The 21887-nt window shown below is 33.6% G+C and overlaps 1 protein-coding gene across 2 annotated transcripts in view; it reads right to left on the reverse strand.

Moving 5' to 3' along the window:
* LOC140440375 (follistatin-related protein 5-like) overlaps nucleotides 1–21887 on the reverse strand; it is a 389054-nt gene that overhangs the window by 340083 nt on the left and 27084 nt on the right. For both annotated transcript variants that reach the window (XM_072530840.1, XM_072530839.1), the window contains exon 2: nucleotides 16883–16978. In XM_072530840.1, the coding sequence (XP_072386941.1) occupies nucleotides 16883–16978 (96 nt within the window). The remainder of the gene's footprint in view (nucleotides 1–16882; nucleotides 16979–21887) is intronic.

A 21887-nucleotide genomic window follows, 5' to 3' on the forward strand; every position in this document is an offset into this window, starting at 1 on the left:
CATTGCATCAGGTACTTAGCATCAAGTAGGCTGGCTCGTCGGAGATATGGCACATCGACGGTTTCAGGGATGCAGAAGGTGGATATCGGCATGTTAGTTTGGTGTACTAACATCCGATGCTTCTCTCCGCTGTTTTCTTGAGTGGTTTTGATGCAGGCATCGTGTTGGAACTTTTTGCGATTTTTGATCGCGGAGCATGAGAACTCTGACATCTCGGAGTCGTGGTAGAGTTCGTTGAAGGTTGGGCGCCATGTCGTCTCCGGTGTAATTAATAAACGTATGAAAATGTGTTAGCATCCTGGTGCAAAAATTCCATGTTTATTAATTTGTCCAACTATTGCGCAATATGGTGTAATATTGCGTAGTTGGCCGGTACGCTCTTATTGTGGCATTATCTTAAAGACACAATGCCGTTATGGTTTTATTAGAGGTAGAAATAAAACACATTCTTTCCAAGAAGAAAAAAACTCAGCTTCAGAGTCTTAGAAAGATTCAGAGCCCTTCGAGCAAAGTGCTCTAGGGAGCTACCCTATACGGGTAAAACCATGTACTGACACACACTGTACTTGACTGGAGATCCGAAAATGTCCCATATTTAAAGATAAATTAACTTTTATATGAAACTTTTTCATTTCTCAACCAATTAAATTTAATTATATGTTCCAGAAGGAAGGGCGATGAACATCGAAGTGCGTGATTGGTGGCACTTGATGAAACAGAATTAAATTACCCCCCTAAGTAGGGGAGGGATACCCCCTCCCTTACCACCAAAAATGTCGGTTTTTCGTTTTTATTTTTTTTTTTTTAGGTGGGATGGAATCAATTTAAAAGTTTGAAAAATTCACTCGAATAGTTGAGGCTTTTACAAAACTTGTCTATTTTTTATAGACTCGTAGGTTGAGTGTACATAATCTAAAAATGTATTTTTTTTAAGCGTATAATTTTTTTTTGGAAATGGTGGCAGGTCCAATTTTTTTTTCGTTCTGTGTATTTGATCAAAAACTCTATCTCTGATTTTTTTAGATTTTTTCATATGGTATGCCATCTTCAAAAATACGAAAAACTGTTTTTTTAGTTTTGGGGGAATTTCTCCACTTTATAGATTTCAAAATAGATCATATTATCAAGGTTTTTATGGTTTATATATATTCTAAAATTAAATGAGGCCTTATTTTTAACGGTTTTGGAGTTATTTCCACTTCAACGGTTTAGAGAAATCACTCCTATAAATCCTGTATTTTCAATAATTTTAACATATGCGCTTAAATTAATTAGCCATTAGATTTACTTTTGTTTAAATCTATCCAATATTATCCGATTTTCTGTATACATAGGCAACATTTCAATCAGCTTTGAAACAGTTTCGTTGAGTTCGAAGGGAACGTTAGCTGTCGATTTTGTATGTACAGTCATCATAGGGAGATTTGAGTCTTCGCAAAGAATTAATCCATATCCGCACCCTAGGTGCTCTGCAGGGGACTTCCACCAGCCCAATCGAAGTTTCCTTTGTATTTCTGTCCCAATTTGGTAGATTGGGTAATTTCTCACAATAAAAACACAGTTTGCTAGTAAGAAAGTTCTAGCAAAAGAGTCTAAGGACAAGTGGGGAGCATAGCCCCGTGAAGAGGCTGCCAAGGTATAGGAGAGTGTACGTGGGAGCTGGAGCAAGACTAGCCTCTTGGCTTGGAAAATGAACTTTTTTTATTCATTTTTCTTTCGTATCGATATGTGCATTTCCAAGTCCATTGGCCAATCGTAAATTATATAGAAAACAAAAGGCGGGAAAATGCGCATCGACGTACTCATTGGTCCACAGACTAAGGCACGCGATGACAGTACTAAACTTAATTTCTGGTTTTTACAAATGGTATTCACCAATTTATCACTGTTGACCATTTATATTATATATCACTTCTGAATTATTGTCCATCATGAGTTCCCATTTTTGGAGTTGTTTATAAACAGAAAATAAAATTAAGTTTTCTTAACCAATGCAAAGTTACCAACTCTGTTGAACAAGATAAAGGACCAAATTCTAATTGCAGGAAAGAGGTTATGACAAACTGATTAAGGATGGCTCTGTATTACAACTATAACTACTCTACTATAATGTACGCTATACTATAAAATTAGAAGTTAGTAGAATACTATTTTATATATTTGAATTTATTGTAACATAACTATTTCGTAATAATATCTAAATCGCTGGTTCATTCATTCGCATGGGATCTATTTTATGTCAAAAACGGCTAAATCTCACCCAGTTACCTACATTATCCAGACTGACAGCACTGTATTAATTAGAGCAATATTACAAATCTAAAACGGCCAGATTGAGCGAGGAATCTCGGAGTTGGCTATGAGAATAACCACTCGGAATGTGCAAAGTTTCCTCTCTCTAAGTAAACTTGATAATACCCTACAAGAAACGGAACGCCACAAGTTAGATACTTACGAAATAAATAAGGACTCATTGTTTGAAGCGGGAGAGTGTAAGTTGCAAAGGAATACACAAAGGGTACAATGTATCCTTGCTGGAATTATATTGCTATCATAGTTTATTTCACTGCTGGTATATTACACGTATGATTATATGTATATGATGTTCTATTGAAGGGGGTAATAAATTGCATGTGAGACTAAGATTATATCAGAACTTAGTGCTAAACTTCTATTATTACTAAAAATCAATAAAAGGTCAGATAATACACTGACTATGTAGTACTAGAGAAAAAACATGTACAATATTTTCTACGAGCAACTGGTCTAGGAAGATAAGTATCATTAGCCTATCAAACTATATATATATGTTTTCTGTCCATCCATTCATCTTCTTTGATAGATCTATCTCTCATTATGTGCCGTACATTTTCTTCCCAGGCAACTGAAGGCCTTCCTCTTCTTCTTCTTTGTTGTGGTATGTAATTTAAAGCTTTCTTTGGACATCTATCTTCGTTCATTCGCTTCACATGACCATACCACACTAGTTGTCTCGTTTCAATTCTGTCTACACTGGAATATACAGTATTTGTCCTCCTTTTAATATCTTCGTTCCTGATATGATCTTTTTTGGATACACCACACGCTTTCCTTAGAAAATCCATTTCTTCTACTTCTAATTTTTTTCTATCTTTTTTCGTGATCTGCTAAACTTCTGCCCATAAGTCGTAATAGGCTGTACCAAGGTTTGATAGATTGTCAATTTCGTTTCTTGTCTAATATCTTTAGACCATAGTAGAGAGTTTAGAATGTTTATCGCTTTTTTTCCCTGCTGCGTTATGTTTTCGATGTCTCTTTTGGTAGTGCCTTCTTTAGATATTATAGATCCGAGATATTTATATTCATTGCATGTTTTTGTGTTTCTAATTTCTAACTCTAAATCTTCTTCACCATCACCTATTTTAAGATACTCTGTCTTTGACATATTCATATTGAGGCCCCATTTTTCAAATCCTTTCTTTAGTTTTCTAAACATATAGTCCATGTCTTCCTCATCATTCGCTACGACTACCTGATCATCTGCGAAAAATAAAGTTAGACATTTAGCACCACCTATATCTATTCCTGTTCCGGATACTTGTTTCCTCTACTGCTCTAGCGATGATTAAATATATATTTTAAATAAGGTCGGAGATAGACAACATCCTTGTTTAAGCCCCTATGTTATTAAAAATGATTCAGATATAAAGTTTCCTTCTTTAACGACATTTCTTGCATTTTGGTATATATTTGCGGTAGCATCCACATACTCTCTACTGAGACCTACTTTCATCAATGTTTGAAACTGTTTTTTTAATGGTACCGTATCGTATGCCTTCTTTAAATCCACAAACAATAGGTGGATAGATAGATTCTTGCCTTCCGTTTTTCGATTACTTGCTTCAGAACGAATATACCATCAGTGCACGATCTTCCTACACGAAATCCATTTTGTTCTTCTATGTCTTCGTATTCTGATTCTATTCATTCTTTTATTATTCGACCGTACAACCTCTCCACTGAGCTAATAACAGTTATTCCCCTAGAATTACAGCATTTGCGTTTATCCCCTTTCTTGATTATTGAGCTGATGTATCCAACATTCCAATCATCAGGGATATTTTGTCCTTTTAAGCATTTGTTAAATAGTTGAATCAACATCTCATGTAATAGTTTTGGTCTATACTTTACCAACTCAATTAGGATGTCTCCAGGTCCTGCTGCTTTACCGTATCTTTTGAGAGCATCGCTTAACTCTCCGGTTGTTATCTCAATTATTTGTGTATGTTCGAATATTTCTTCCATTTCGATCTTTTGGAATTTACATCTATTCTCTGTCAGTAAGACCTCATAATGGTGTTTCCACTGTTTTAGATCTATTAACTTTATATTGTTCTGAAGCTATTTTCTTGTGGCATTTTAAATTAATTTATATTTAAATGGGAATAAGCCACAATTAAAGGTTAAAATACGTTTATTGACGTTTCAATTTCCACTTCGGAAATCGTTCTCAAAATACAAACATTAGTAAATTAAACAAATTTTGTTTTTTGTTACTTAGTGAAAAAATTCTTCTAATAATTTAATTTTATCTGACTCATCTATATTGACAATTCAGACATACCTTATACATTTTAAAGTAGAAGACTTTAAAATGATATTGCCAATATTGTTGAGTTGCGTTCCTGGGACGACTTTACTTATAAGATAGTTCATTCGATTACATGAAATCAACTTTAACTTGAGAATATCCGTCAGAAAAGATCATAACATGTAATTCGTCTTTAAAAAGACAAATACATGCCATGATGACAGTAAAATTCTCCTGTTAGTGATTCCATAGTAAATTATGAGGGAAAAACCAGGAAAAAAACCTCATAATACTATCCCGACATGGTAAGTATTTGATCGTGCATTTAGTTTACCTTCAATAAACACCAAATTCCGATTTTATATGTTTGTTATTTAAAAAACATAAATGATGTATTCTCTATATGTTACTGACTTACCAATACTGGTATTTTCCTTTTAATAACTTCCTCTTTCAATATGGGTAACCAGATCCTACTACATTCTGCCGAGGAATTCGCGACACAATTGGTCTCATTTAGCATAATTAGAGCTGCTTCTTTGATTTTTCTCTTTTTACCATCCGTTTCTTTTAGGACTATATTTGAATCATTCCATTGAACCCTATGTTCATTATCCCATGCGTGTTTACAGATTTGAGATCTATCAAATTCTCTATTTTTAATATAGGATTGATGTTCACTTATTCTAACATTTAATGGTCTTGATGTTTCACCTAAATAAAACTGATCGCATTCACAAGGTATTTTATAAATGCAATTCTTTGTCCTTTCTTGTTCATTGTTAGGTTTGGTTTTGGACAAGATAGATCTCAACGTGTTTGTTGTTTTGAATGTTGTTGAAATGTTGAATTTATTTCCTATCCTTTTAAGCCTTTCCGATAATCCTTTTATGTATGGTATTGTTATTGTTCTCGTATTATTCCTTGCATATGCTGTAGGATCTCGTTCTAAGTTGTTTTGTTCTATTCGATCGATTGTTGAAAATTCCTTATTTATAAACGATAAAGGATAATCATTTTTTAATAAAACAGATGTTAACAAATGTTTTTCCTCCAAGAACGAATTTTCGTTAGAACAAGTAATTTTGGCTCTATCGTATAAGGATTTAATAATTCCCTTTTTAATATTAATATTGTGATTTGATTTGAAATTTAAATATCTGTTGGTGTGTGTTGGTTTTCTATACACCTGAGTTTCGTATCCAGTATCGTTCTTAGAGATTAAAACATCCAGAAAAGGTAATGTGTTATTATATTCCTTTTCTATGGTAAATGTTATTGTTTCTTCTTTATCGTTTATATCATTTAGGAATGTGTCCAACAACTCTGATCCATGAGGCCATATTGAGAATACATCATCTACATACCTCCACCATACTGAGGGTTTTAAATTTTGTTTAGAAATAATATTTGTTTCAAAAACAAAAAAAAGTTGATTTCATGTAATCGACTGAACTATCTTATAAGTAAAGTCGTCCCAGGAACGCAACTCAACAATATTGGCAATATCATTTTAAAGTCTTCTACTTTAAAATGTATAAGGTATGTCTGAATTGTCAATATAGATGAGTCAGATAAAATTAAATTATTAGAAGAATTTTTCACTAAGTAACAAAAAACAAAATTTGTTTAATTTACTAGTGTTTGTATTTTGAGAACGATTTCCGAAGTGGAAATTGAAACGTCAATAAACGTATTTTAACCTTTAATTGTGGCTTATTCCCATTTAAATATAAATCTATTAACTTTAAGTTAGATTTTTCCTTTCCTTTCCTCCGGAGAGACTTTATCACCTTCCACTCTTGCCCAACTCTTGTTCCACCCATGTGCACCTATCCACTTCTGCAGATCTTCGATCCCACATCTCATTTTAACTTTTCACTATTTCTCTCTTTATATCTCGATTTAATTTTTTATATATCTTGTAATCTTCCCCAAAGCTTTACTTGCAGCCTCATGAATGCATTTTTTAAGTTGCTAGTATAATTCTTCCCCTGATATATTTTCTCGTTACACATTTTGTAATTTTGTGGCCAGTCGTAATTTGTAAAGAAATTTCGTTGAATCTTCTTTTAAGCTTTCTAGGTTATATATATATAGGGGATGTTACTTCTTGTTCCTTTTCTATATTCTGTACCTGAGTGTTATTGTTTTTGCGATAGTTAACTATCACGTTGACCATAAGTAAACGATGGTCGGATCCACATTCTGATCCACAGTATACCCTTACGTCAGTTGTTTTCAGCTGGGAAGTTTGACGTTGGATTACATAGTCGATTATCCAGCGCAGATTCCTAGTAGGTTGTATCCATGTAAATTTGTAGATGTCTCTATGTTGAAAAAAGCCATTCATAATTTTGAGAGACATTGTTTCACAAAAATCTCTAAGACGCATTCCGTTGTCATTGGTTATTTGTTCCCCATATCTTCCTACGACTCTGTTATTTTCTTCTCTTCCTACTCTGCTGTTTAAATCTCCTAGTATAAAGATTTCACAGTTTGATTTAACTTCAGAGAGTATTTCAGTCATCTTGTTGTAGAAATCGTCTTTACTTTCTTGATCTGCATCTTCATTTGGGGCATACACTCCGATAATTACGATGTGGTGTCCATTCTTTTTACTCAATTCACCCCATCAATACAGGCAGAGTTACCTATATGATATTTATTTATATTTTATTATTAATATTTGGTCTGAATTTTATAGGTTTGTCATAAGTAAACAATGGATGCTTTGTTAATATGTCAACAGATGGCGTTAGGGGCAAACAATAATTTATTGAATTTGTTTAAAATATAAGAAATAAATAAATAATAAAATTACTTAATTTAATTTTAAATATAATATTTATATTTCAAAAATACAGAAAACATAATATGAAGCTCTGCGCTAATCTACAGTATCGCCTACTACTCCACTTTTTTACAGATAACCGAATATGAAGCTCATAAAAACTAAAATACCTAGAAAGAGAAACCAGCTAATTAAAAATTGTGTGAATAAAATAATAATTAGCTAGTGCATATCCTTGCAGTAACATTGACCAAAATGTTTTTCAAAAGTTCCTGTTTTCTACGTTTCAAAATACATGTTTAATAGACTAGGCGGAATCTGTAGAAATTAAGACCATAATGGACATTTTCCATAGGAAGCTATTTTTTTGCTGGAATCCCTTCAGGATGTGCCCAATATCGATAATCACGATATGCGCCAGTCGCAAACCCTGTGCTAAATTTTTTATTTAACAAAATCTGAAACCAATTGAAAATTTCTCATTTTTTTGCTCCTATTTTCGTTTATAATTCGGAAAATACTGATCCTAGAGAAAAAATTATAAGAAGTTAAAAGTTTCGTTATTCAATTTTACACAATATTTCGTTAGCTAGAAATTGAAAATTTAATGTTTATTGTTGAAAAAATAGCAATAATTGGAAAGACTTTCTAAACTTGACTTACAAGCTCCATATTCCGCCTAGAAAAACTTTTTAATATGTTTAAAACGTGTGCTAAATTTTGTTAAGATCGGTCGGATAGGTTTTGCATAATAATTTTGCAATCCAGCCTACTGAAAAAAAATCGCAAATTTTCAATTTTATAGTAGGCCCTAAATAAGGCTCTCAGATAGTTGCAAATTTTTTTACACATAAAGGAAGGCTCAAACTTTCAAACGTTTTTGGTAAAATTAAAATCGGTTTACTAAGAGAGCCTAGAATTTTTTTTTAAGTTTTAAATATTTTTTAGGCTTATAAACAAATTGAATAACTTTACGAGCTTTAAACATATCCTTCCAAAAAAAGAAAAAGACTTTAAAAAAAATTATTGAAGATTGAGTGAAAATAAAGTTTATTTATGAAAAAAAAAAAGTTTTTTTCGTTCGCCTTTGTTTTAACAATTTAAATTATTTATCAATTTATAAATACATATTTGTTTACTAAAAGTAACAATTTACTTCAATGTATAAATTGCAAGCTCAAAAAAATGCATGAAGAAAAAATGTAATTACTTGTTTAACATACAATTGTTTATTGCAAATTTCCCAATTTGCAATTAAAAATGGTATTTGAAAATATGATATTTGAAATCCTAGTCGTCCGAGACAGCGATTCAAAAAAAAGCAAAATTGGTTAACAAGAAGCCGAGATAATGCAATTTTTAGCGCGCGCTATGATTTTGAACTCGCCGATTCACATTTCGAGTGAATGTCACCTACCACCACCTCTCATGCATTCCGAGCGACATTTTACGCGCAAACGGTTTTTTATTTGTCTTTTTTATGGATGTTGGCATGAAGCGCATTACGTAAAACTTTTGATATAAAAAGTACTTGAGAAGGCGAGGGTATTTGTTTAAAAACGAGCCCTATATCACTTATGGTTACACGGCAAATGTATGCCAACTTTGACCTTCAATATCTCGGCAACCAGTAAGCCGAATGTGTCTTTTTTTAAAGAAGCGTCTTTTAATGATCTTTAAGTGTATAAATTTTGAAATTGAAATGTTTAAAGCTCGTAAAGTTATTAAATTTGTTTATAAGCCTAATATATAAAAAAAAATGTTTAAAACTTTAAAAAAAATTCTAGGCTCTTCTAGTGAACCGATTTGAATTTTACAAAAAGCGTTTGAAAGTTTGAGTCTTCCTTTAAGTTTAAAAAAATTTGCAACTATCTGAGGGCCTTATTTAGGGCCTACTATAAATTTGAAAATTTGCGATTTTTTTCCAGTAGGCTGGATTGCAAAATTATTATGCAAAACCTATCCGACCGATCTTAACAAAATTTAGCACACGTTTTAAACATATTAAAAGGTTTTTCTTGGCGGAATATGGAGCTGGTAAGTCAAGTTTAGAAAGTCGAAAACATTTAAAGGATTAACTTCATTTTTTTGTACTTTTTTTCCAATTATTGCTATTTTTTCAACAATAAACATTAAATTTTCAATTTCTAGCTAACGAAATATTGTGTAAAATTGAATAACGAAACTTTTAACTTGTTATAATTTTTTCTCTAGGATCAATATTTTCCGAATTATAAACGAAAATAGGAGCAAAAAAATGAGAAATTTTCAATTGTTTTCAGATTTTGTTAAATAAAAAATTTAGCACAGGGTTTGCGACTGGCGCATATCGTAATTATCGATATTGGGCACATCTTGAAGCGATTCCAGCAAAAAAATAGCTTCCTATGGAAAATGTCCAATCCAAAACAGATCCCGCCTAGACTATAAAGGTACATCTTCCGTTAAAAAACGACATCTAAGAGCCAATTCATTACTCCGTGCTAATTAACGTAAACTTTCCTTACTAACAGAATCCATTGCTCCATTCGGATAAACTTCTAATTTCCGGTTCTCAGCATTCGTTTCTGATTTTGTTAAAGTTGTACATTTAAATAGATCTTTCATAATGCAATCTACAGTTCCCCGAATAATACTCGAGGCCCTGGTAATTATTCCGCCTTTCGTTTGAAGTCGAAACAGCTAAAGGTAATTTCGGCGTCAACAACTGACGGAAACTTTACGGATAGTGGACGAATGCCAATATAATACGTTTGTTATCAAAGTGGTGCATTTAAATAACGTGTTTATTATAACTTTGCAGAATGTGTACGATATGAACACAAAATGGCAGTTCCAATCATCAGTAAATAATTATTTCTCTTAGTTGGTGTTTGTACAAAGGTCACCTGTACCTAGTTTTTAACCTTTTCTTCTTGTTGTTTTTATTATATTTAGCCTGAAATCTATTCTTGTTAAGTTTAAAGCTGAAATTTCCCCACTTCTTCTTCTTCTTAGGATGCCTGTCCATTCCGAACGTTGGCGCTCATTCTGGCTATGATGACTTTGTTGGTTGCTATACGGACGGAATAGCTGTGTTGAGGTCTTTCTATACCATGCTCTCAGGTTTAGCAAGCCAGGATATTCTTCTTCCCCCTGGGGCCCTTTTTCCTTCAATTTTACCTTGCAAAATGCATTGGAGTAGCTCGTATCTGCCTTGATTTCTCATCTACCGCAGATTATTGAGCTTGACTCCATTTATTGAGATGCCTTCATCAATATCTTTTACAGCATCTTCAAAAATGTGCTCCGAGTACAGATTGAATATCTGTGGTGAAATTATGCACCCCTGTCTCACTACCCTTAAGATTTTGACCTGATCTGTATATTCTTCATCTATTCGGGTCCCTGTCCTCTTCAGCACTTCCATCATTTGTTCATGCCTGACTCTATCGAAAGCCTTCTTGCAATCAATCAGGCATGCAAAAACATTACAGCTGATATCTCTACATTTCTGAAACAATACCTGCAGTCTAAATAAAACTTCCGTCGTACCACCGGCGTTTACAAATCCAAACTGATTGGGCGCAATTTGTTCCTCGCATTTCTGGTAAATTCTTTTGTGGATGACGTTTTCAAAAAATGTTTTTAAAATTGCACAAAAATCATTTGACATGTCAAATAAATCTGATTTTACCCAAAATTGCTCATTTTGAATAACCCTACTCACCATAACACTCTACAAACTTTATTGAAGCACATGTGTCCACCTTTTAGGGTACAGATATTACCAAACAATTAGTTTTTAATCTATAGTTAGGTAGTTATTGAATATGGAACCTTGTTTGTCATTTTACTGAAAATGCTTCCAGATAGACATTCATAGTTCTTCCCAATGACCCTTTAATTGTTTTAAATTATGTATAAGTAGAGTAACAAAGCGAACACTAACCCAGTGCATCCCAATAATTGATTGGTAACTTTTCGTGGGTCTTCTTCTTCTTCTTCTTGTTCCTATCCGTTTCGGATGTTGGAAATCATATTGGCAATCATGACCTTGCTCGCTGCGGCTCGAAACAGCTCCGTTGAGGTTTTCTTAAACCATGTTCTTAAATTCCGCAGCCATGATATTCTCCTTCTACCTGGTCCTCGCTTACGTTTGACTTTACCTTGCAATATAGACTGCAGCAGGGAGTAACGGTGCTGATTTCTCATAACGTGTCCCAGATATTGCAATTTTATGCGTTTGATCGTAAACACAATCTCTGGTTCCTTCTTCATTTTTTCTAGAACTTCCTTGTTCGTGATCCTTGCTGTCCATGATATTCTCAGCATTCTTCTATAAAGCCACATCTCAAATGCTTCAAGTTTTTTAATAGTGGTGTCTGTAAGCGTCCATGCCTCCGCCCCATACAACAACACAGAGAAAACATAGCATCTCAAATGTCTCATTTTTGTATCTAGGGATATGTTGTGACTTTTGAAGACGCTCTATCTGCGTCCCATTAATGTATAGATGAGCCCCATTTATATTCTCCTTGCTGATAATCATTTGTTTCGTTTTGTGGGTATTAATGTTTAGTCCGTACTGTTGACTGTACTCGTTTATTCTGTCCATTAGCCTCTGAAGTCCCTGTAAACTATCTGCTATCACCATGGTGTCGTCGGCATATCTAACATTGTTTACTCTTTCACCATTTAGAAGGATGCCTTCGTCTATTCCGTAAAGAGCCTCGTTAAAAATTTTCTCTGAGTACATATTAAATATCAACGGCGATAGGATACATCCCTGTCTAACTCCACGTAGTATTTTTATGTGATCTGTTTCTTCTCCGTTAATTTTCATGTATGCGGTCTGATTCCAGTATAGTTCTGAAATTATTCTGAGGTCTTTGTCATCCAGGTCTGCTTCTTTTGAAATGTTTATCATCTTTTGATGATTTCATCCGTGGGTCTACAGGATCATATTACAGGTGTGAATAGGTTATAACCAAATAAAGTCCTAGTGTTGCTATGAGAGGGTTCTGTGTAGCCTTGATTTAAGAGCTTTGGGCGTACCAGGACCAAATAAAACTTCATAGGTGTTGGCAAAGATCTTACATAAAATAGTCCGAAGGGTTTGTACTTCATAGAAGATGTACTATAAGTCAATTGACTCCATTAAGACTGATGTGGAACAGACTACCAGAAAAAAAAAAACCTTCGATACCGAATACGGGTCATATTGTAATACTTGAAAATGTATAGAGGGGTAAGGAAATCTTTTACTTTCATCGGTATACATATTAGTGTTACATATTATATTAAATTGGAGATCACTGGATCTATGAATAAAAGTGGACCCGAAATTGATCCTTGAGGTACTCCAGGCCAAACTAAGAATGAGCCCTAACACGAAATTTTCATTTCCATTATGATTTAATGTTTGTAATTTCGCAAATATGGAACAAATACTTATAATTCTTTGTGATATTTAGAGTTCCAACCCTTTCTCCCAATAAAATTCACTCCGTATATATTCATCTCACGCCCCGAAACGAGTTTAACACTTTTAGTCTTTTGAACTGTACCCTTTTAGCTGTATAACTTTCCATAATAATATCCTTTCCCAGTGATTAAATTTATTAAATACAATGGAAAGTTTCCATGCAGCCCAATTGAGTTTGGCAACATTTGTTATTTTAGGATACACAATATCCTGAGCGTATTTAAAATCTGACGGGGTGGAGTATGTTTCGTAAGTTAATAGAAAATATAATGGAAATGTAATAAAGAGCGTAATATAAAAGGAACGTTTTATATGTATGTATTCAGTGAGTTTGTACCAATCGCATTTTATTCAATTTTGGGGACAATAAGATTATCCGTAGGTTTTGTGGGAGACGGGCCGCTTTGTAATCGGTGAATATCGCTTTTTGTGATGGAAAAAGGTTTTGATTTTTACGGAAACAGTGGATGATTTTTAAATTTTTTTATATTGTTACGGCTTTTATTTAACTACAAATCCTCCACGAATTTTTTTCAAATTTCACCAAGTTTTACAGGAATATAGTGTTCTATATCCCAACATTATATTGGAGAGGGTGACTCACTCTCAAAAACGAAATCTGACACCGTGAACTATTGAATAATTCCACAATTTCTCCACAATTAATTCTATCGTGATATCTCTGTAGAGTATAGATCCCGATGCATGTAGTCCGCGTCATAGTAAGTGACGTCTTCTTCTTTACATGCCATCTCCGCGACGGAGGTTGACAATCATCATGGCTATTCTGATCTTAGATGCTGCCGCTCTGAATAGTTGGGTTGATGTACATCCGCACCATTCCCTCAAGTTACGCAACCATGAGATTCTTCTTCTTCCTACACTTCTCTTGCCCTGGATTTTCCCTTGTACAATTAATTGAAGTCCTTTTTTTGAAATCTGAAAAGGACTGCCGGGAAAAATTGGCTACAAGTAGCGTACAATAAAAAACAATGGAAAGGAAGACTTGAAGAGGCTTATGTCCAGATGTGGACGTGAAGGGCTAGACGAAGAAGAAGAAAAATTAATTGAAGTATGTTTTATCTTCCATTAGACATAACATGCCGCAGGTATTGCAGCTTTCGTGTCTTGATGGTTTCCAATATTTTCATTCTTTTATTGTCTCTTCTCATGACTTCGTTGTTGTGACATGCTCGGTCCATGATATCTTCAGAATTCTTCTATACACCCACAGTTCAAATACTTCCAACTTTTTATTAGTATAAGCGTCAAGTGTCCATGCTTTTATCCCGTAAAGCAGAGTCGAGAAAATATAACATCTTGCCAGCCAACTCTCAAGTCTAACTTCAGTTCTCTTGTACAAAGTACCTTTCTCTCTTTATTGAAGTTTGTTCGTGCTTTCTCTATTCGAACTTTGATTTCTTTGGAGTAATCGTTTGTGTGATTAATTATTGTGCCAAGATAATTGTAGTTTATAACGTGTTCTAAAGTTTTCCAGTTAATTGTCAGGCTTTCATTATTATTTGGGTTTTAATACCTTCATACAGGGTATGAGGGTATTAAATAATACCCTCCCCCTATAAATAATATAATAATCATAACATTTAGTTTTCTTGATGTTTATTGATAATCCATATTCTTCTCCATACTCAACTATCTTGTTCATTAGCTTTTGGAGGTCTTGGAGGTTGTCTGATATTAGGATAGTATCGTCCGCATATCTAATGTTGTTAATTGGTGTTATTGGCCATTGACCTTTATTCCTGCTGTTTCTACCTCAAGAGCTCTTTTCATAATTTTTTCAGAGTATGTATTGAATAGTAGTGGTGACAATACACACCTCTGTCGCAGTTTTCTTTTAATTTCGAACTCTTCTGATGTGTGTTCATTAATGCGTATGTGGGCCTGCTGTTTATAATAGATTTGTTATAGTTAGAAGGTCATTGTATTGTAAATGGTTTGCTTTGACGACGTCCATGAGCTCTTTGTGGCGGACTTTGTTGGAGCTTTGTTGTAATCGATGAAACAGACGTACATATCTTGGTTCACATTCAAGCATCTCTGGATTAGTACGTGGAGTGGAATTAAGATCGATTTCAACAATTCTCTAATGCTGATTTTTATCACTTCACATTTTCCTCAGCGAATTGGTGATCACCGTCAATATTAACATTTTCATCTGTGTGAACAGCCATTTCAAATGGATTGGCTAGATTGTGAGATTCGGATTGCTGATTGACATCTAATAAATTCAAATACTTTTTTCACGTCGTTCCCGTACCAATATGCCTCAAAAGCAATTGGCCGATTTACACCTCAAGCACGAAAGAAGAGAGCATTACGAGCCTCAGAATCAGAAGGCACTGGTATAATTGGGAATGTCTGCTCGGAACCGACCAGCGAACGATCTTTTCGATCGTGATTTGCAACGATAAACACACTTTGATTTTGACGAATTGAAACCAGAGATATAAAAGATGCAAATGTCCACGAGATCCATTCAAGTCCAGCTCATCCAAGTTGTTCTCCCTCAATTCGTGGAAAGAAGGTTTTTGTCAAAAAGAAGGTATGATTCTAGCTATCTTACGTTATATGGCTTTATTCTAGTTGACAACGAACAGGCACCAGGAGGCCAATGCATTAATTGTCACAAAATTGTTGCTAATGGGTGTTTGGTTCCATCTAATTTAAAAAGACATTTGGAAAGTAATCATTCCGGTTTAACTGATGGCCGAAGAAACCTTCAAACATCGTGCTTCATCTCTTCAGGCAGGGTCATGTATGATGGAAAGAGTCTGCAAAAATGAAAATGAAAACGCCACTGAAACATCATTTATTGTTGGTTTTCACATTGCAAAAGCCGGAAAACCCCATACCATTGCCGAGGAACTGATTAAACCTTGACCAGATATGAATAAGAAGATTGATAATGTGCAGATGTCAAACAGCACTATAAGCAAGAGAATTCACAATATTTCAGACTTTGTAGGGAGAGAGCTTATAAATAGATTAAAAACTTGTGAATTCTTCAGTTTACAGCTTGATGAAAGTACCGACGTTGCTGGACTTGCTGTTGTTCTTGTGTTTGTGAGGGTTCTATTCAGGATGAAAATAGAAGAAGAACTCTTTATGTGTGAAGAGCTCAAAAGTTATGCCACTAGTGAAGAAATTTTCCAGGCTATTAACATAAGTGATATAGAGTGGAGTAAATGTGTGGATATTTGCAGTGATGGAGCGGCTGCAATGGTTGGTAAAATTAGAGAGAAGGTTTGGAAGAAAGTATTGTAAACTATTTTCCTGACATTGACTCAGATGACTTATATAGCTGAATGATGAATACCAAAAGATAAACCTATCGGAATGACAAATGAAGTTTTTCAAAATCTACTTGAGATCAGCGAAGATAGCAGTTTAAATCTCAAATACCGGAAAGAAAGCCAAGAAGACCTCTGGATGCAGGTATATTCAGAAAATAATATTGTTGGCAAGGTTGCAGTGAAAAAACTTGTGTGTTTCACATCGACTTATCTCTGTGAGACTTCTTTCTACGCATATACTTACATTAAAAACAAATAAAGAAGCAAACTTCAAGCATCAAGGGATTTGAGGGTCAAACTTACAAAGATTGCCATAATTATAAGGATATAATGAAAACATCATCGAAACAGTTTCATTTATCACATTAAGTAAGGATATTTGAATATCAAATGTACTATATTTTATTGATCTAAAATAAAGTTTATATTGAAATCAAATTAGCCTCAAAATTGTCTTTTTTTCAATTTTTGTCGTTTTCCAAATCAAAAAAAGTTTGAGAACCACTGATGTAGAGCACATTTTGCAATGTTTACTATAACTTAAGCCCCTAAATTAATTTATTATTTTATGTAATAAATGAGCAGATTGTAAACTACAATAGTAATTAAACTTTTATTGATTCAAACCGCTAGAAACTTTTGTCACCTTGATTATATCCCTTTATACTACATACAAAAACAATATACCTAGTAACTTTTTAACGACTAAATATAAAACAACTCGAAAAACTTACCTTGATATGAGACGTCAGCGCTGAAGAAAAGAACAGGAACAATAGAAAAACGGAACTGAAAGAGGAAGTCGCTCTACTAATAGTAAAAAGCGCCATCTGAAACAAGAAAATAACTTATTACGAGAATAAAATACTAAACAGTGACAATTTAATATTATAGCGATGCCATAATACTGCGGCACTCGCTGTCTCTAATCGCATGCTACATTTAGAGCTTCGGAAATTACGTAGCTGCTAGCTACTTAAGGAATTGAAAAATAAAGATGATTTATGAATATGGGGCCGATAAAAGATATTTAATGCAAGTAGTTGATGCAATTGCTGCAATTGAAGCTTTAACAAATGTAATAACGCGGGTGTTTTATTATACGGTACTTGAAGTAATTTTTGACGTTAAAAAAACAATAACGACGTCAGTTTTGTCTCTCCACGCAATTTTTTAAGTAGCGCTTATATATAATTAAGGGATGCGAATTTTATTCGGCCTGCACTCACATGATTTAGTATTCGTATAGCCACCGCAAGATTAACACACAGTTCTATATAACTTGACATCCAAGTGTAAGAAGCAAACCACGAGATTTCATAGTTCCAGCACCCTGGAGAGAGAAAAGAAACAAGCTACATTAAGGTTGTTGCAGTTTCGCAACTGTATATAAACATTGTTAAAATATTAACAGACTTTTTGTTAGTTTTGATTCTCCCCGTATAGTTATCCAAGATTCCGCTGCCAAAAGTACAGATACTATTGAACAATTAGACGGTTGTTAATACATTGTTGCAAACAAAACGTTGTATGTTAACAACAAAGCATAGAAAAATGAGTGTCTTTCGTTCAAATTGCAGATGTCTTGGGTAATTATCACCCACACGTAGCGTCAACTCGTAAAAAACAGTTCTTGAACCAACTGCCGGTTCACGTCAGTCAACAGAGAGAGTCATTCCATCGGCCAAATAAGACAGTCGTGTCTTACTTAGGGGTGTAGGCTACTTCGCCATCTTCAATACGTTTGTGGTTGCTGTATGTCCAAGGAGACATCGTTTTCGATAGCGGGTGCTATGATTATATCTATCTATCTATATAAGGATTTTTACAGCTGTCGCCGCCATCCTTCTTTCAGCCAACGTCTCCATGTTCTGCCATTTTCCTTCTCTGAGGTCTCGTCTTTCCATGGCCTCGTTCACTTTATCCCTCCATGATCTTCGGGGTCTACGTCTTTTCCTCCTTCCTATTGGGCTCCAATCCGAAATCTTTGCTATCCACCTTGTATGATCTGTTCTTCTCACATGTCCATACCAAATTAAACGTTTTTCTTCGATGTAGCTAAGTATGTCTTCTTCTACTGCCATTCTTCGTTTTATCTCCTCATTTCTGATGCGATCAATTTTTGTCACTCTGCAGCTTCTGTGATTTTGGACCTGTTTCGTTTATTTATTACCGAATTCTCTGCTCCCTAGGTCATTATACTGCGTACCAAGGTGTTATAGATTCTCTTCTTTGTATTTCTGGTAATCTGTCTATCCCACAGTACCCCGTTCATTTGTTTAATACATGTTCTTGTCTGTGCTAATCTGCTGGTTATCTCTTGCTCGGTGGTTCCATTTTTTGAGAGTATGAATCCTACATATTTAAATTTGTCAGTGCCGTTAATTTCCCTATTATCGTCCATTTCCAAGTTTCTCACTGGTTCTTGCTCTGTTGTTAAATATTCGGTCTTTTCTAGATTTATTTCCAGTTCATTTTTTGTGTATTCCTTTTCTAATTTTCGGAGCATATAGCACAGATCTTCTTCATCTTGAGCCCTTATCACTTGGTCATCTGCAAAGCTTAATGTGTACAAGTAGTTGTCCCGGATTAGTATTCCCATCCCTTTACATTTCCTTTTTCATGGTTTTAATATTTATTCGAGGAATATCTTGAACAGTGTCGGAGATGTAGAGCATCCCTGCAATAAGCCTTTTGTGGTCTTAAATTCGTTGGAGTATTTATTGCCGGTTTTAACTCTTATCTTGTTGTTGTTGTAAAGGTTTTTTACGGCTTCTATTAACCTCTGAGTTATTCCGATTTCCTTTATCGTGTTCCATAGTTGTTTTCTGGGGACCGTGTCATACGGCTTTTTTAAATCTATGAATACCATGTGTACTGGTCTATTTTTTGCCATTTTTTTTTTTCAATTAGTTAATTAATCTATTGGGGTAAAATACAACCTGCACAATTTGTTACCAAAACTACATATTTGCTGCTATATCGAGTACAGTTTACTGTTATATGTATTTTGTTGCTGTTTTATTTAAATAAGTTCATTCATGAACTGTATTGAATCTTGTGCGGCGAATCGAGAGACATGTTAATCTTTATTTGGAACATTTAAATTTAACTTTATCAGAATATTTTACGTTTATTTTGTATAATATTTTTTTAAAATTATTTCATTGCTTTACTATATTTATGTGGCAATCGGCTGTAAAAGGCATTAATCTTTCCTGCTGTATCATTATTTAGGATATTCCTGATTTTTTTTTGTAGACAAGCGGTTTAGTTTGTGAGATACAGATGTCCACAATTTGTCTCATAATATTTATTTTTCCAAAAAAATATGTGTTTTTACGCTAATTTGTTCACCTTTTGTAAAGTAATCTGGGTTATAAATAACTACTGTTTTTTTTTGTATCTTTATCACGCATTTTAATTTTTAAATATTAGGGATTTATATAATCTTCTGCCAAATTAAAAGATAACTGGGCACTATCAGAGGCAGCAAAACATTTTAACATAAGCCGAACCACAGTTTTTCTATTAATAAAAAATGGAGGGAACAAGAAAGTCTCGAAAGAAAGCGAGGGTCTGGAAGACCATAACTATAGGTACTAAATTTAGGTATGTAAAAATAAAATTATTATTTTGTAATATCTCCATCAGCTTGTAGTCTTCAGTCAATCTTCATGAAAGTAACTATGAAATTGTCTTCTTCAGAGTGTTCTTTCCAAACCTGTTGTATACCGTGCCATAACTCTTCAGCATTTTGAGGTATAAAATTGCGCCGATATAACCGTTTTATAATAACTAGACTTCGGCAAATATGCATATTGCATATTTTGCATATTGTGCATATTTTATGCAAATATTTCATATTTGGGCATATTTGTATAGAAGTTTGCATAAAGTGCATAAAAGTTCAGATTTTTATACTGTATTTGAAAATTTTTAAACATACCAATTTATTTCAATTCTTGTATAAAATTTTGTAGTCATTTTAATCAAGAAATGATCTAAGTACGTAATCTCTACAGGTACAAAACATTTACAATTTCAAAGAAGATCAATTTAAGTAGCCCTCAACATTCTTAGAAAGTCTCGGTCACTGAGGCATTCAGTTATTGGATAATCGCTAAGGGTTCGCTCATTTGCATTTTATGATCTAATCCCCAAATCTATCTACAATTTATTGTATCTTAACAGCAGGTAAACGGCTAATAGTTTTGTTCCTAATTTAGGGATTTTCCAAAATCTCCCAGTTTATTGAATTAGGTACCTAAACATTTCTAATTTGATGCTCAGATTTGTAAATCATTTTTGTTTTGATATTCAAAGCGTAAACACTCGTTGTGCGTAACAAAAAGGAAGATTGTGATTTTATAATGCCTAAAACAACCAGTGCTTCAACTTGGATTAAACCTTATAAAGAGCTGTCTATGGATATGGGAAAAATCTACTGTTCAGTCTGTGGCAAAATTGTAAGTATCTAATATTTTCTATTAAATATCTAATATTTCATACATACAGGGTGTTTCCAAATGACACTTACAACGTTTGACTGTAGATACTTCTCGAAAAATTGAACAAAACGATATAGTTAATGAGGGGTCAAACTTATTTACTTTTCGAGATACAGGGTGTTAAAATTAAAAAAAATTAAATTCTTTTAGTTAATAACAACAATAACTTTAAAACCAATAAACGTATTTACTTGAAATTTAGTACTCGTAGGTTGTTTTTAAATGAAAAATAGCTTCCTTTAGTGAGAAAAAATTGTCCATGGTACAATACAATGTGTATTTAGAAAAATTTTTCACCTTTACTTTTATTTATGAAGTCAGCTATTCTAAAACACAATTATTTTTATTGTAATTGAATTAACAAAAAAAAAAACTTTTGTTGAATTTTAAAATAAGTTATATGATGTACTAATGGTTAGTAACAAAAACTAATTTGTGAATTAATACTGCATTTAAAACACTTAGCGAGTGTTTTTTTTTGTGTGTTTCAAAAACCAGTTATTTGATTAGATTAACCAAAAACACCTTGTATATTTTTATATTTTAAAGGTTGGGTTAAAAAAAAGGTTTTTATTTTTATTTATAGATAGCATGTGAGAAGAAATTTCAGATAGACCAACATGTGAGAACTGCTTCACACATTGCAAAAAAAGGAAAAATAGGAGGAAAACATCAAACTTCAATGGCTAAATGTTTCCAATCTACTTCAAAAAAATTAGATGAGCAAGAAACTTTTAATGAAGACTTGTGTCGCGCATTAGTGTCTGCAAACATACCGCTTTCAAAATTAGCAAATGTAAATTTTAGTTCGTTTCTAAAAAAATATTGCAAACTTAATGTTCCAAGTGATCGGTCTCTAAGAAGAAATAATGTGAACGGGCTATACTCGTCGGTGTTAATTAATATTAAGGAAGAAATTGCAGATAATTATTTTTACATATCTGTAGACGAAACCACTGATTCCTCAGGACAGTATATTGCTCATTTATTGATTGGTGTTCTTAAAGAAGATACCTTACCAAAATCTCATCTTATTTCATGCCAGCAACTTGAGAAAACAAATGCTTTAACAATTTCGCGTTTAATACAAAAAACATTAGCAACTTTTTTTCTTCCGACAACTATTCCTTCTAATAAATTACTGCTTATTTTATCGGATGCTGTTCCTTATATGGTGAAAGCAGGACAAAATTTAAAAATATTTTTCCCAGATTTAATACATGTTACT

Source organism: Diabrotica undecimpunctata, chromosome 4, assembly GCF_040954645.1.
Source record: "Diabrotica undecimpunctata isolate CICGRU chromosome 4, icDiaUnde3, whole genome shotgun sequence".
In the NCBI taxonomy this organism is placed as follows: Eukaryota; Metazoa; Arthropoda; class Insecta; order Coleoptera; family Chrysomelidae; genus Diabrotica; species Diabrotica undecimpunctata.